The sequence below is a fragment of the Thunnus maccoyii genome, chromosome 24 (assembly GCF_910596095.1).
Source record: "Thunnus maccoyii chromosome 24, fThuMac1.1, whole genome shotgun sequence".
NCBI lineage: Eukaryota > Metazoa > Chordata > Actinopteri > Scombriformes > Scombridae > Thunnus > Thunnus maccoyii.
This window is the reverse complement of record NC_056556.1, coordinates 17,449,797-17,467,071: the sequence shown is the minus strand read 5'-3', so window position 1 is coordinate 17,467,071 and position 17,275 is coordinate 17,449,797. Positions and strand designations below refer to the sequence as shown.

At 38.4% G+C, this 17,275-nt stretch overlaps 1 protein-coding gene across 8 annotated transcripts in view; it reads right to left on the bottom strand.

The window, feature by feature from the left end:
- Nucleotides 1-17,275, bottom strand: part of dmd (dystrophin) — a 320,772-nt gene that overhangs the window by 136,491 nt on the left and 167,006 nt on the right. For all 8 annotated transcript variants that reach the window (XM_042405326.1, XM_042405321.1, XM_042405323.1 and 5 more), the window contains 4 exons: nt 10,747-10,825; nt 6,896-7,008; nt 6,299-6,427; nt 875-1,064 (listed from right to left, as the gene is read on the bottom strand). In XM_042405326.1, the coding sequence (XP_042261260.1) occupies nt 875-1,064; nt 6,299-6,427; nt 6,896-7,008; nt 10,747-10,825 (511 nt within the window). The remainder of the gene's footprint in view (nt 1-874; nt 1,065-6,298; nt 6,428-6,895; nt 7,009-10,746; nt 10,826-17,275) is intronic.

The following is a 17,275-nucleotide window of genomic DNA, read 5'->3' as shown; positions in this document are numbered from 1 at the left end:
TGAAAAAGAGCACTCAAATGGGACGCCCTCATCGCTTAAAGTGTGCTAACATGTTAGAGAAGAGAACTTGATAGAGGCCTGGTCACAACAGAAAATGAATTTGATCCATGACTGTCCAACTGTCTGTTAGCAAGCTTGTTGCTTGGTCGCTAACACGATAATAAGTTGAAGAGCTGTATTGGTACCATTGACTCCTGTCTTATTACTGTCTCAAAACCTTTGCTCTTTTGTGGAGCAGTGGATGCTAAATAAAAGTGGATGGCGCAACACAGCTAATAACCGACAACAACTTCCTCCGTTTTGGATTCTCCTTCAAAGGTGAAGATGGTGTGCTGTTGGTCAAATTTCACCTTGACGTGAAAAAATGTGCACAGATATGCTTCCATGAGCATATCCACTGATCCTGGTGATTTCATAGAAATTAATTGATTTTGCTATAAAATTATGCAATTTTAAATGCTAGTGTCACCAGGCCTTAAGTCAGAGATCAAGGCTCCGTTGCTGTGAGTTTTTTTTGGGTTTTTCAAATTCTTTGATGCGGCTTTAATGTTTTTTTCACTTCCGGATGATTGGTTTAGACAATATCAGGGCATTGGTGAGTCCCCATATATCAGTCAAGCTGATGTAGTAGCATAAGATGAAGCATAAGCATGATGTCCAAATTTATAAAAATAAGAAATGTAAAACTTTCAATTAAATTTTAATAAAGCAGCAATTACTGACAAACTGTACCCATCAACTGCTGAAATTAAAGGCACCTACACAAAAACATGGGTCAAAAAAGTGTAGTAAACAAGGTCAACTCCTCTGCTCTGAACTAAATGAAGTGCTGGGATTAAGTTTTTGCAGTGAATCAGTATCACTCCTCTCTCACCCAGTTGTAGCTGTCTCTCTCTCGCCCTCAGATCCTCCAGGACCTTATTGTAGTGCTCTTTGAACGCGTTGATGTCGGCGTCCAGGAAGGCTGCAGGGTCCTCCCCTTCCTTCTCCTCTTTCAGCTCTTTCAGCTGCTTCTCCATTAGCTCCACCTGGGGCTGCAGTGAGGCCAGGCGAGCCACTTCCTCCTGCCAGGACAAGGAGGGAGAGAGAAGGTCAGATCATGGATGAACAGATAGGAGGTGAGACTGTCAGTCAACCACACTGGCCAACTCCCTTCTTGTTGGCATGCAGGATATTGATGAGAAAAAAATCAGTTTAATCCATATGGACTAGTACAATAAAAACTGATCTGTGGAAAAGTATTGTGTTTTCATTTTCAAAGTTCCACTCCATTTGCCTTGTGCTTAATCAGTTCTATTTTACAGAAATGTTTAAATACAGTCCTGAATGTTAATCAATAGGAAGTCAAGCAGGAAATTGGACCAGCTCAGCAAAACCAAAATGTAACCGTGAAACTATTTCTCCTGAACTTCAAACTGCACTGAGAGGAGAAGGAGAAATCACTGCTTTATCATCAGAGAAGAACAGGTATATAGTTTAATCATTCTTTTAATACTTTTCAAAATCCAGTTTGTCTTCACCACCAAAATAAATAGCTAAAGTTGAACAGCATTTGACTGCACATATTTGCACTTGGTAAATATGGCGCTGACACTTTTTGAACTTAATATCATTAAACTCATGTGAAACATCCAGGACAGCTTCCACACAGTGGAGCTATGCTAACAATTGCAGCTTCTTTTAGAGCAGACAAACAAATAGTTTAATCAATTTCTGACAATTTTGTTCTTGTTTTTTGGTTTTGGAAAGACTAACAACAGAGACACCCCCCTCTACTGTAAACAATTTATACAGAGTATTGATCCTACAGCCCCATGCACACTGTTCCCACATATGGAGAAAGCCAAAGCTTGATACAGTAGGCCTGCTGTTCCTAGTTGCAGCTGATAAGCTATGATTTTATACTTTCAAGGCAATCTCATTTCCAAGACATAATAACTTACTTGTTCAAAGTATTCAGTAAGTGTGTTCAGCCTGTTGTTTAGATGGATTGAAATGCTGTGGTGGTTTCAGAGCATTGTGTTTTAATATCGGGTGGGTGCTGTATGCTTCTCTTAGATCCACTGGGTTGGTCAAACAACATGAAAGGGGTGATGGACAAAAGTGTTTGAATGAGCTCCAGAAGCCTTATCTTTGTATTCAAAGACTTGTGTGTGTTCTTTAAAGTGGGTTAATCCACACACATACACACACCTTAAGACAGAAGCTTCTCTAATGTCCAGAAGGCACATCAGGAAGTGAAGGAATACAGACAGAAGCGCCTGACAGCTGTAAAAGTTAAATGTTATCTGCAGCACAGCTGCTGATAACGTTGACAGTGGTTGTATCAGTAAAGCTGACAGTAACAGACTGAGAGGGTGGGCCAGATTTAAAATAATGAGTTGCTATGGTTGTCTGTGTACCAGCCATGTAAACTATTGAGATCATGAACCTTCCTCAGAGTTTAACTTTACGTTATTTCTCATCAGTAAAATTTCAGTTCACCATTAAGGTCCAAACAAAACCCATCACATTTGCTCGATATATAGAGCCTTATCCGCGGGGAAACACTGGGTTCAGTATCATGGGTATCCTACAGCTTCAAATTGGCTCATGTACACATTTTCGTTTCTAGAGTGGCTTATTTATTCAATAAATAAAACCGCCTCTCTGTTATTTGTAGAATTGCTCCAGGATGGAAAGAGAGGGATTTCACAGAAACACAATAAAGTTGCTGCACTTGCTAAATCAACTCTGCATTCTGCTGGATCAGTTTGTGTGTTGCTATGTTTCTTAATACTGTAGTTATACCTCCTTACTTTTTGCAAGTTTTTGAGGTCCTGCTAATGTATTCTGATAGTTCGAGTTGAACCCACATGGGACTCATTTAAAAGAATTGTTTAAAGGAATTTTTGGAAAAAGGCTTATTTGCTTTCTTGCCGAGAGTAAGATGAGACAATTGATATCACTCTCATGTCTGTGCATTAACTATGGTGCAAGAGGTAGGAGTTGATTAGCTTAGCTTAGCGTTAAGACTGGAAGCAGGAGAAAACAGCTAGCCTGCCTCTGTGCGAGGTTGAAAAATATGCCAATACACATCTCTAAAGCTTAAATATATACATAAACTGAAATGTAAAAATGACACGTTGTGGTTTTAAGAGGAGGTATATGCAGGGAGTCACTGTGCCTAGCCAAGAAATAGGTACAGCACGTAACTCACTGTAAAACCGTTACTATTTCTGTTTGAGTACATTTAAAAAAACATGATATAGCACGTTAAATAGTTAAATTTGAGGTGCTGGTAGATTTTTTTAAAATTTGGACAGAGCCAGGCTAGCTGTTTCCTTGGCTTTCAGTCTCAATGCTAAGTTAAGCTAATCTCTGGTTGGCTGTAGCTTCATATTTTGTTTACAGAGTCAAAAGTGGAATTGATCTTGTCATGTACTGTAACTCTTCACAAGAAAGCGAAAAACAACATTTTTGGAAATCTTGAACCATTCTTTTAAACCAAATGTTTCTATACATTTGTGGGAGGCTTAAAGCGCATTCACGACTCATTGCAATAACATCTTAGCAATGGGAGAAGAGAAGTGACAAGCAGGTCTGGAAAAAACAAACTTCAAAAAGAAGATATGAGAGGAGGGGAGGCATGATTAAAGTGCAGGAGCACAAGACTGAGGGAGAAGAGTCAGACAGAGGACAAAAAGACAGAGAGGGGGCCATGCACATAAGTGGAAGGAAAGAAGGCAAGGATGGGGAGCTTTCAAAAAAGGAGAGAAATAAGAATGGAGCCAGACAAAAGATGACAGGGAAATTATCAGATGAAGCTGAGAGAAAAGGAGAGATGGAAGAGTGTTGAAATTTGACTTTTCTTTCAAAGATATGTCTAGCTTCTACTGCTGACTAATACACACAAACAAGGTTTCCCTCACAAGTGTGCCCACACTTTTACACCCACACACATAGACTCAAATGGAGAACACACACACCTGCTGTGACCTGTTCCCATACATCAATGATTCCAGAGATCCTATCTTTATATTAAACAGAAAAGACTTCAGAGAAAATAAAATATTTAAGCTAAAACTTTTAAAACAACCTTTCCTATGGCAAATCATGCCACCAACTGTCAGCTTATGAAAATATATTCTGTGGAGGTTATAAATGCTTCTGTTTTCTAGCATTATTCATGAATAAGCAGTGTGTCTTTTGGCTTTAGGCTAGAGTGTTAACCTACTTGGTGTTATGGGGGGATAACACTGTGCTGTTTTTAAGGCCTTAACCCCAGGACAATTCTGTTCAGAATATTTAACTACTTACCTGCAACTCACCTGGACTGATTCTAACAGTCACTCTTTTTAATATGAAGTAAACAAGACTACAGTTTGGAATTGGTATCATCCATTCACTTTATAAATCCTAAGGATTATTTTAAATAGAAGAAATAACATCATGTTCTAATGTAAATATAGCAGGTTCTGAAATAAAAACTGGTATATAGTTTGTAGTATATATATGTACCACAGTCTATGCCCCCCAAACATCCTTCTGATGTAGTGTTTAATACATCAACAAACACTATGATGAAAAATATTCATTAATGACCTTTTTATGATGAAAAGACTTAAACTGAATAAAGGGTAAGCTTTGAAAACAAAAACTATGGTGAAATGTATTACGTCGACTGACTGTTCTTCATTTGTTTGCACCATTTTTCAAGTATTAAAAAAAAAGGGGGAGAAATAGAATCATTCACTAGGGCTTGGTATGGGTAACATAAAAATACTTACAGAAAATAGCTGTGACAAACAGATGCATGAAAGGAGACAGAAATTCAAATAAGCCAAATAAATATAGATACTGTGTAAAAAAGAAATAAAACTAGGACATAAAATTATAACAAGACAATGAAACAAAGCAAAACAAAAAATTTAAGGCAATGATAAAGTGACCTAAACAAATAAAATGTTGTATAAGTAAATCTAATATTAAATAGTTGACATAATAATGTTACATCCATGTTTATGCAAAGAAATGTATCAATGACCATGTATAAAGTTCCCCTATATAATGTTTCTTAGTATGGGCGTGAGCAGAGAATGGTAGACTGTTTTGAAGAAGGCTGCACTCAAACACACATGACTTCTTAAGGAAGTCTTACCCTAAGTTAGCACTTCTTTAATAGATGTGATCTGTGTCTTTAGTAACAGGCTATGTACCACAGTCCTTTAAAGTAGCTGTAATTAAACCTTCTTGAGAAGTCTACTCTTGATTCAGGCATTTTAGCCAACTATAGACCTATATCTAACCTTCCCTTTCTCTCTAGGATCCTTGAGAGAGCAGTCGCCAATTAGTTGTGTGACTTTCAACATAAGAGTAGTTTATTAGAGGATTTTCAGTAAGGATTTAGAATACATCATAGCACAGAGACAGCACTGGTGAAAGTTACAAACAACCTCCTAATTGCATCGACAAAGGACTTCTATCTGTACTTGTGTTGTTAGATCTTAGTGCTGCATTTGACACCACTGACCATCACATCCTATTACAGAGACTGGAACATTTAATTGGCATTAAAGGAACAGCTTTAAGCTGGTTTAAATCCTATTTATCAGATCGATTTCAGTTTGCACATGTTAACGATGAATCCTCCATGCATGCAAAAGTTAGACACGGAGTTCCACAAGGTTCTATGCTTGGACCAATACTATTCACCTTATATATGCTTCCTTTAGGTAATATTATTTGGAAACACTCCATAAATTTTCACTGTTATGCAGATGATGTCCAATTATATTTATCAATGAAGCCAGATGAAACCAATCAGTTAACTAAACTCCAAGCATGCCTTAAGGACATAAAATACCTGGATGACCTGCAATTTTCTGCTACTAAACTCAGATAAAACCAAAGTTATTGTGCTTGACCTTAAACACCTTAGACACCTTCTCTCCTCCTCCTGCTGTCCAACTTGACATCCACTGCTGCTGGTATTATTAGTCATTTTTGCTCACTGCTACCACTATTATTATTTGTCATATTTCTATTATTATTATTGTTACTGTTATTATTGATGTTGCTGTGGTTCTCTGTGTCTCCCCCTGGCCGCCAATCAACTGGTTATGCTTGAGGTTCCTTCCTGTTAAAGGGGAGTTTTTCCTTGCTGATGTCACCAAGTGCTTTCTCATGGGGGAATGTTAGGTCTCTGTTAATTAAAGAGTACTGTCTAGACCTGCTCTATGTGAAAAGTGCCCTGAGATGACTTCTGTTGTGATTTAGTGCTATATAAATTGCCTTGACTTGACTTCGTTTCACTCACCCGGCATCTGTCCAGTTGTACTCTGAGAGGTTCTGGTTCAGATGCTGGAGGCAGCTGAACTTTGAGCCAGTTCTCACTGTTGTCCACAGCCTGCTCACACTGCTCATACAAGCTGTAGAAGGCAAGCACCTGCAGGGCACACACACACACACACACAAAAAAACATTTTAAATAAAGATGGGGTCACTTCAATTCCCACAAAGACACAAACAAACACCCACACAACATCTGTCTTGTTTCACAAACTGTCACAAACTTTCACAAACCTCATTTGCAGTAGAATTGCATAAGTCAGAATGGCCGAACTCCATCTACAGCTATGAGTCATATCACATCAAACTCTGTAACTGGGTAGCAATTTTGTTGTTTAAAGTCAATACATAATAAAAGGGCTGGCTAGAGCTCCATTCTGTGCTATTCACCTGCACTTTTAACACATTCATTCAGAAACAATACTTTTTTGTTTGTTTCAAAAACCATAAAAATCTCATGCCATTGTAACATATCAACACTTATTGGTCCATTTTTAGTCCACAGACTCCACAAAATATGAAAATAATTGCCTAATAATCTGTGTGTGCGTGTGTGTATATGTACCTTTGTCTGGTAAGCCAGCCATGCCAGCTTCTCTGCCAACAGGGCACAGAATCCCACCCAACGCTGGTTCAGCTGCTCCGCTGCCTGGGCAATGTCATCAGCACGAGTCCCCTCTGGGGGCGGGGGCAGACAGAGAAAGACAGAGAAAGAGAGAGGACTGTCACACACACACACAAACACAGTGATACATGTTTCACAGTTCACACGGGCACGACTCATCTCTCTGTAGGGGACAGACATAAATACACACACACACACGCCATGCACACAGAATCTGGTAAATGTCATCTGTAGGAGAGGTGAGGCCAGCCATCGATATTCCACACGAAATGCAAGGTCCAAAAACTGTTTATCTGCCTGCCCACTGAACACAACCACACACACACACACACAAACACATCTCACTGTTCATTCACGCTCACCGGTAACTGACATTTTTTTGATGTAAATGGCCAATTTGAAGTGCTCGTAAAACTCCAGTGCCCGGAAAATGAAAACCTCCCAGAGGTTCCAGGAGGGAAAAATCAATGTTAAAGTTGTACAAAGATGGATTCACGCTCCTGTCTCTAAAAGGGCAAAGTGAACCCCATCGGCTGGATGATAATTGAAACTGGAAAAGGCGGCGTCCTGGCTTGCATGTCTCATCTGGCATACAACCATACAAACTGGCTCAAGATTTCTTCTTCTTCCTGTAATCGTGCCTCTCTTATGTCCCATTTACATTTACAGGTGTTTGGCTGATGCTATTTTCCACTACAGGTTATTATGAATACAGTAGCATAAGCTTAATGCTTAATAAGTGGCATCACATGTAATCCTGAAGAAGTCAACGACACAGTGTAACAATAGAGCAACGAGTTCCATTTGAACAACATGATAAAAGGAGTAAGATAGAGATAGGGATAAAATAATACTGTATGAGGGTATAAATGAAGATATTTCTGTATTTTTTCTTATTGTCAACAAATTCCATGAAAAGACCAAATCTATCAATGAATTGATCTACTAATGAGTATTGTGTGACTATTTAAATCTGATATATCTTATTACTCTGTGCCATAGAGCTCCACTGTTTTCTAAAAACTGTTAAAAACATGTCAATGAGCCACACTCTTGCACTCAGTGACAAGTTCCTTCATTACCATGAACACACACACTGTAGTTTATTTTGACTCAATCACCCACAAGCCACCCTGATGCCAGAAATACTCTCTAGAGTACAAAATGTGTATTAATCCGCTGCTGAAAATAGGCCCCAACAAATGCATTATTCCCTTCCATTTGAGTAACGTTTGCTAAAAACTACAGTGATCAGCTGGTTTAGAAAATTACTGAGCCTTTTAAACAATGAAACTATATATTTGTGACCAATGTTAGGCAGTTACACGTTACCTAATGATATATGACAGTAACATGAAGTAACAAGTCACAAGTGGTGTAAGGGATTAGTAGCTGGGCTGGATAACAAAAGATATATTAAGTATTTGAACAGTTACACATTTTTATTCTTCAGGCTCTGTGCTTCAGCACATTCAATTTGAAATAAAGTAATGGATACTACATTAAAGTGCCAAGTCTTAATTTGAGTAGGTTTACATCAGTATAGAGAGAACTGTGGGGGGATTTAGTCATTTTAACACATAGAGACCAGCAATCAATAACTGGCTGAAGTTTTGGACCCATAGATGAGTGGCTTTCAAAGTGGGGACCCTTTGGGGTCCTTGAGTGAGTTCCAGGGGGTTCCCAGCAAAAAAGGGAATGATTTATTTTCACTATAATTCCTTCCATAAGTAACACAATGACAGAATGTATGACCACTACACTTTCTGTAATAAAACATCTAAAAGCAAAAGTCTTACCAGATGGGGGACCCTGGGACAAAATCTTATCAAATGGGGGTCCGTGGTCTAATTTGTGTCAGTTTAGGGGTCCTTGACATGAAAAATCACTGTCCACTTTGTATCTACCCTGGTGATGCTCTCCCAGGCATTTAGTGCAGACACCTTCAGTTCTTGCTTATTGTGGGCTCTCTGCCTTTAGTCTGGTATTTAGCAAGTGGAATGCAGCTCAATTGGATTGAGATTAGGAGATTGACTCTGCCAGCCACGTCTCATTTACCATTTTCAAATTTTCCTGTGTGCACCTGCTTCTTTTGGAATGTACCCAGCTGTTGATTTTGGCAAACTAACTACCTTTGATATCTCTCTAATAGATATTTTTGTTTTTTGGTCTCATTATTATCTTCTTCATCGTGTGATATGAGCCAGTACACAGGCAAAAAGCTGGACTGAAAACTAGAGGGGACAGTGTGTTTGCAGTCAGGGCCCGTGAGGAAATCAGGCTGGCTGAGTCAGTGACTCCTTTGAAATCTCTTCTTAAAACATACTTTTATCAGAGAGCCTTTCTGGATTTTACTTGACTTTTATCTTACACTGGATTGGTTTTATCTCTTTTTTAATCTAATGATTTTATGATTTTTTCTGTTTTATTTTGCTGCCCTTGTGAAGCACTTTGTATTGTATTATTATTCTTCACCCCTCATATTGACAGACAACTCCACCTCAACCTAAATGGCAGCTCTCAACTCTGAGCCAAAGGTAAGCTCTTTTGTGCTGAACTAATGTTGAAACGACACACAGCTGCTCAAGAAACATTTAGTAGCCAAGTGTCCAAATTATGTTTGAACCCCTGCACTTTGGCCAATATGTGTTAAAAGGGCTATATCTCCAACAGAGTTCTGTCTACATTGATTTAAACCTACTGAAATTAAAGCTGAGACTTGGCACTTAAATGTAGCATCCATTACTTTAATTCAACTTGAATATGCTGAAGCACAGAGCCTGAAGAACAAAAAATGTCTAACTGTCCAAATACTGACTGTCTGGACTGTAGAACGCATAATGTAACTAATTACTTTTGCTCTTGAGTTAATTAATAAAATAATGTTATTAATAACTTTTTAAATTAACAATATGAAATGTATATGATTAATTGATATTGACATTTTTCAAGTAACTTGACTTCAATGTGTCACTAAATCTGTGACTAATTGACTAGTAGAAGTTATAACGCTGTATGTTTAGTGCTGGTGGGCTACTGTGCCATATTCTGTGTTGCTCTATTGTTGTTGTCAGATTAGTTATTTTTTATAAGTGCCTTTTGTATAAGTCTCACCAAGACAAGCATATAACTTTGTCTTTGAAGAAGAAATAACTAAAATACAGCCTGGGGTTTTGAGTTGGGTTTAGGTCTCAACTATTAGACAGGTTCAGTCGGGTCGGGTCTGAGAGGTGTGGATACAGACTGGGTTTGGGTCTTGGTTTTAGGCCCATAAAAAAGCTGAGAGCCACAGACATGTCCATACTCTTTGTAATGAAAGGATATGTCACCCAGTGCAAAAGAATCTTTCATATTACAGTAAAACATATCAAGTATTTGCCAGAATTTTGGCACATAAAAGGACAGATATAAAGTCTTTCTCTTTCCTTCACTTTCACACACACACACATGCACACAGTGCAGTAAGTTGAAGAATGTTCTGGCATGTTTTGTTTGGATGAAGGTTAAAGCAATAGCAGGAGTAAAAAAAAAAGAAAAGTGAAAAGTATAAATTGAGTGCTTCTCTGCTTTCAGAAGCCCCAACAATTGCACAAGGACAGAGGAGAGGACGGATGAGAAGAAACATCTCTCTCCCTCTCTCGTTCTGTCTCTTCCTCTCTCTATCAGTGTTTCTATGGAGACAAGGAGAGAGGGTGGGACAGGTGGAGGCGTTGCCATGGGGACAGACAGGGTGTGCGTGCGTGCATGTGTGTGTATGCATGTGAATGAGTGTGTGTATGTGTGCACATTACCCTGCTCCACCAGGGTCTGCGCCGTGCGTGTTGCCTCCTGAAGCTTTCGGTACTTCTCTGGCCGTTCTCTTTCTATCGCCTTTGGCAAAGAGAGAGAGACAGAGGGAGACAGAGTGATGGGGCAGACAGAGAGATAGGAAGTTAAAGGATAAGAGACTGACACGAAGAAGCAGGAAGACAAAAAGAACCTCAAGCCGACAGCAGGAAGAATATTATTTATTACAAAGAAAGATTAAAAAACTCTAAAAAGTCAATGTCGAATCCAATAGAGTATTACTTCCTAACAATAAGAGGTCCTCTAGTTTTCATCAACTCCTGATCTTATTCTGCTGCAACATTTAAGACAACCTGCATGTCTGGTCAGTTTTTGGGTAAACAAAAAGGTTTAAGGATATGGTAACTGATCAGCTCAAAGCCAAATTCTGGAAAGTTTTAGTATTTCAGCAGAATAAGGTTTATATTATAAGGAATAGTTCGACATTTTGGGAAATTTGCTCTCTTGTAGAGTTAGATGGGAAGATCTGTGATATCTGTGTGTTAAAGCCAGACTAAATAGGGTTTTTTTAAATTGATATTTTTTGATAAGACAACAGATGTTATAATAGCTCATAACATTTAAAAGACATGTTCATCGTCCCTTCTTTTTTTAAAACTGAAAACACAGGCAACATCCTATTCACCAAAACAAAGACATTTCTCCCCTTATAATAACCCAGGCTGCATACAGCTTCAACATGAGACACAACTATAGACAACAAACACTCCAGTAAAGACAAAGAAAGTGCCCTGAGATACATCTGAATCCACTAATTCATTATACCAGGTGCCAATACAAATTTGGTCAAATATTCCCTCTATTACTATTCCTGTTAGGATTATGCCTTGATTTAATACCCACTATCATATGCATTCTGTGTATTCAACTGCTGGGTCAGATAATTTGATTACAGTCTGCTGTAGTAATTCCACTTCAGCTAAGCTTCTTATTCCAGTTGTCTTTGCACTTTAAACTCTCAGTCTGTGTCAAATAAATCTTTCATTCTCAGTGATCTAATTACATCCCATAACCTTGATTTCCTACTCCTTACTGAGACCTGGCTCAAATCTGGGGAATGTCCCCTTTAGTAGCGCTCTGACCACCCAGGTATAATTTTCTGAATGCACCTGGGTTAACAGACTGTGGTGGGGGTATTTCAGCTGTACTCCATTCAGTTTTGGTTCTTTTAACAGTTTTGAAATCTAAACTTTTGAAATTGTGTGTGATGACCCAATTTGCTGTGTAATCATTTATCAACCCAACAATTCAAATATGGGTTTTCTCATTGAATTCTCTGGGTTACTGTCCTCTCTGGTGCTTAAATCTGATAGGGCCATTATAAGTGGTAACTTTAACATTCATGTTGACAATCCTTTTAACTCATTTGCCACAAATTCTTTAAACATTTCTAAGTCTTTTCACCATGTGCAGCATGTCTCTGGCTGACACACATAACCGCACGTGCACTCTTGATTTAGTTTTTACCCTGAACATGTCTCTTAATTTGCTGAATAAGTTCGATTTTGTCTCTGACCACAAATGTATTACCTTTGATGCATCCTTACTTCCAACTACAAAAACTCAGAAACTTATAATCCACTCTTGCATCTTTAATGAGCAGGCCGCAGCCACGTTCTCCAGCTTCTTTTCTAGTCTGGCCAATTGCCCTCCTCATTTCACCAATATTAATGACATAGTTAGCTGGTTCAATGAAATGTGTACATCAGCCCTTGACTTTTCTGCACCATACACTTCAAGGGCTGTCCCAACTATTTATACAACCCCTTAGATCAATGACAACATCAGACAGCAAAGAAGGCAATAAAGGAAAGCTGAACGCAGTTGGAAAAAATCTAAACTTGAAGTTCACCACCTTCATGAAGGAGTTATTGATTAAACTGAACCAAACCATTAAAGATGTGCGAGCTGCCTACTTCTCTGGCTTGATTAATAGTAATAAACACAACCCAAGGTTTCTGTTTAGTACTATTAACCATCTTATAAATCCCTCTCTTCCAGCCATTCCCGCCTCATCTTCTAATGACCCAGAAAACTTTTTATCTTTTTTATTGTCTGAGATTGAATTTTCCCCCCCGACTGTTCCCCGCCCCGCTCAGCCGCCCTATTTTACTGTCTGAATTTGCTCCTATTTCCCTGCAGTTCCTCTTAAACACTGTAACTCATATGTGTCCCTCCTCCAGTCCCTGTGATACAGTTCACACAAAATGTCTAAAATCCGTCCTTCCTGTCTTAGGTCCCAGCCTGCTCTCTATTATCAACTACTTTGTCACATCTGGGTCTGTATCTGACTATTGTCAAATTGCCATTGTTCAGCCTCTCCTTAAAAAACCCACACTTGACCCATCCTGCTTTGAGAATTATAGATTGATCTCCAAGTTACCTTTTTTAACCAAAATCCTACAAAAAGTCGTTACAGACCAACTCCTGAAGTTGGTTGACGGTCATAAGATCTTTGACAAATTTCAATCTGGCTTTCACCTCAAGCACAGTACTGCATTACTAAGAGTGACTGATGACATTCTTCTGCATGCAGACAAGGGTGAATATTCCATCCTTATTTTACTCAATTTAACTGCTGCTTTTGATACCAATGATCGTGCCATTTTACTTGATAGGTTATAAAACTAGGTTGGCATTTCTGGTGCAGCTTTAAACTGGTTTCAGTCTTCTTTGACTAAGAGATATTTTAATGTTTGTATCAATAATCAGGTGTCCTCCTAAGCTCCCCTACTGTGTGTGGAGTCCCTCAGGGGTCGGTCCTTGGACCAATCCTCTTCACGCTATACATGCTTCCTCTGGGTCATGCTTCCATTTGTTCAGCCGCTTTCAAGACGTGTCATATCACTGTCATGCCAGGTGAAACACAGATCTATTTCTCTGCCAAACCCAATAACCTGAATTAACTGTCCTCCCTCCATGATTGCTTAGCTGCCACCAAAGACTGATTGTTTCTTAATTTCCTCCACCTAAACCTTGACAAAACAGAACATCTTCTAATTGGACCTGATAACTTTGCCACTGCAGCTGATCAGTTTATTGGTCCATTTCATTCAAATATCAATTCTACCACTAAGAATCTTGGCATCATCTTTGAGCAGCATGTGACTTTTGACCATGATGTTACTAAGCTTGTCCACTCTTCAGCTAAAAAAAACAGAACAAAAAAAATTAAAAATTCAGATGTATCTTGTCTTCTACGGATCTCGAGCTATTAATTCACACTTTCATTTTCTCCTGTCTAGATGATTGTAATTCCCTCTACACGTGCCTCAGTCAAGCTGCTCTTAATCGTTTACAATTGGTTAAAAATGCAGCTGCCAGGCTGTTAACTAGAACTAGCCGTAGGTCACATATTACCCCTGATATTGCATCCCTCCACCGATTCCCCGTAAAATACAGAATAAACTACAAGATCCTGTTCATAACTGCATGACCTTGCCCCCAGTTACATTTCTGATCTCTTCATTCCTCATTCCACTTCCATTTTGTTCCTCCCTTTTATCCATCCCCTGCTCCAACTGTACAACAAAAGGTGACCAAGCCTTTGCAGTTTTAGCCCCAACCCTCTGGAATCATCTTCCCCAATGCCTCAGATTTGCTGAATCTTTGGACTGTTTTAAGCAGCTTCTAAAAACACATCTTTATAGGCCTTTTTATAGACCTCCATCCTTGTTGTATGTTTTTGTATTTTTTAGTTTGGTCTATTTCTCATTGTGCTATGTCTTGTAATTGTATTGTAATTGATTTTGCTTTATTTATATTTTTCATGTATTGGTGTGAAGCACTTTGTAACTGTGTTTTAAAAAGTTCTATATAAATAAAACTTTACTTACTTACTTTCTTACTGATTATTAAGAACAGAAAAGAGCTCCATTACTCTGTATGTAACTCATTTAAATGTAGCCATTTTTGTCATCAGCTCAATCCATTCCTTAAAACAACATGGGCTAGACGACCTCCAGGGTCTCAATATTATTCTACATCCTGTTGTTGTAGCCAGACGGACCCATAACCTCTTTAGTTCATTCAATGATATTGTCCAGTAACAGACTCAAATTACATAAAGCTGGAGATTTAATCAACTGTCATTGAAACAACTGATTCAGGAGAGTAATAACATCCTCCCAGAGTATATAGGTCAGTTGCTTTAAAGACATCATTACTTGACTGAGAGTGAGTGAACAGCAACCATGACATAAATGTATTATGAGAGCTGAATATGGTGCAGGTAATCAACCTGTCACAACAAACGTGTCTCCTGGTGAGGTGCCTTGTGTTACCTGTGATATGCTAAAACATAGTGTAACAGCAGTGTAAGCAGAAAGGAGTCACAGCAATCTATCTAACAGTAGGTTTGCTAACATTAGTTAGCTAGTAAGCTAATGGTCATATGACACTAAACTAGGGTTGTACCTCAGAGAGGTTAGCAGGGGGAAACAGCTAGCCTGGCTCACTCCAAAGCCCCAAAACACACCCCTAAAGCTCACTAATTACATGTTATATCTAGTTTGTTTAATCCATACACACATTCATTTGTGGCTAAAATGCACTGACATAAGAGTGGTATCAATCTTCTAATGTATCTCTCAATAGCAAAGTCAGTATGTGTATTTCCCACAACAAGCATGATCACTGACAGATATTAGGGCAGATTTTACTGCATGAGCTGATGTTTTGGCAAGAAAAGTGCCTTGCTTGAAGGAAGCTCTTGTTCCTCTGAAGAAGGCACATTTTTCACTGTCATCTCATGGAATACAATCTGCACTAAAATCTGTGACTCTAAAGTACTAGTTTGCAACCTTTTAGGCTTATCATGACTCCTTAATATAAATCTAAATCTACCTACCTAGGACCTGACTTTGGACATGAGTTGTGAGGAGTTTGACTAAAGAATGTTTTTCCCTTTTTGGTTTCTTTCATTTGAAGGATTTATAAAGGGGTGAAAGTATCCAGTACTTTGCATGGAAAAAGGCTAAATTTTTAAAGATGTTAAAAAAAAACAAAAAAAAAAACAAAAAAAAAACAAATTTTGCACATCAGAATCATATTTTTTTTTCTCTTGTACCATTCATCATTTTGTGACCCCCTCAGATCTATCTTGGAACACTTGTGGGTGTCTGACCCCATGTTGAAACCACTCCTGCTTCCTCTTCAAGTTACTATACTTGCTGTCGAATGTTTATCAGTAAATCTTGTGCAGTAGATGCCTTCCTTTGGGTTTGAGTTGATATTCTACACAATGATGTATACTTTGTTGGTGCATACATTGCATTATGTAAATTAAAAATCCTCTAGTATGAAAGGATTTACTATGTATAAACTGTATATGTGTGTGTATGTTGTGAGGGAGTTACATTAAAAATGGATCAAACCGACAAAATTGCTTCACTAAGACCAAGGGATGCTGGATACTGTTCAGTACTGGGAATGATTAAAACTTCTCTGATAGACAGTTACGACACCTTTCATGTGTAAATAGGATAAAATCCTAGCTCATTTTTCCTCCTAATATGATGTTTTAGACTGTTTTCTTATATAAGATGCTGCAGAGAACAGAGCTGACAGCAAAGAGGCAACTGCTAACTAAGATCAGAGGAGATTTTGAAGAATCTGTCTACCTGAAATTCGTCAGTTTGCACCTATTACCAAAGCACATGCCTCGTTTGTAATGCCGGTACTTCAATTTGATGTCCACAAACAGTGCTTAAAAGCTTCATACATTGATTATGAAAGGTTGCAGTGGATTTGTGTTTAACTCATTTAATATGAATGATTTGTTAACACATTTGTAAACGGTTACACCAGTTTTAGTTGTGCCTGATCTAAAGCAGAGTTGCTTATTATGTGCAAGCATGCATCAGTGCTTTGTGAGTCATTTGTGAGCATTATCTTACAGAAGTGTTTCTATATGAGTGGATATATATTAATTGTTGGTTGCATCTAATTTATCTATTTGTGTCAATAACAAGAGGTAACTTACAATATCTGTAATAAGAGGAATGCATTATTACAGTGTTTGAATATAACGTTAAAGTGGATGTGTCATGCACATTTCCAGGCAACCTCACAGTGACTACATGACTCCAGGAAATAGTCCCTCACATAACCCCCTGTAAAACCACAATGTGTCATTTTTATACTACTGTTTTTGTACAGATTAAACAATCTAGATATAACATGATAATGAGTTAATTAGCCATAGGTAGATTTTGTTTCCTTTGGACAGAGCCACTGTAGCAGTTTCCCTTTGCTTCCAGTTTTTATGCTCAGCCAAACCAACCAGCTGCTGGCTGTAGCTTCATATTTAATGTACAATTATGAGCGTGGTATCAATCTTCTCATCTAAGTCTCAGCAGAAAAAGGGAATGAGTGTTTTTCTCCAAATGTCTAGCTACACCTATTCCTTTAAGCCATATGGAAAAACCTGTTTGTTACGCTACAACTGGTTGTTTCCATGTTTTATTATTTGCT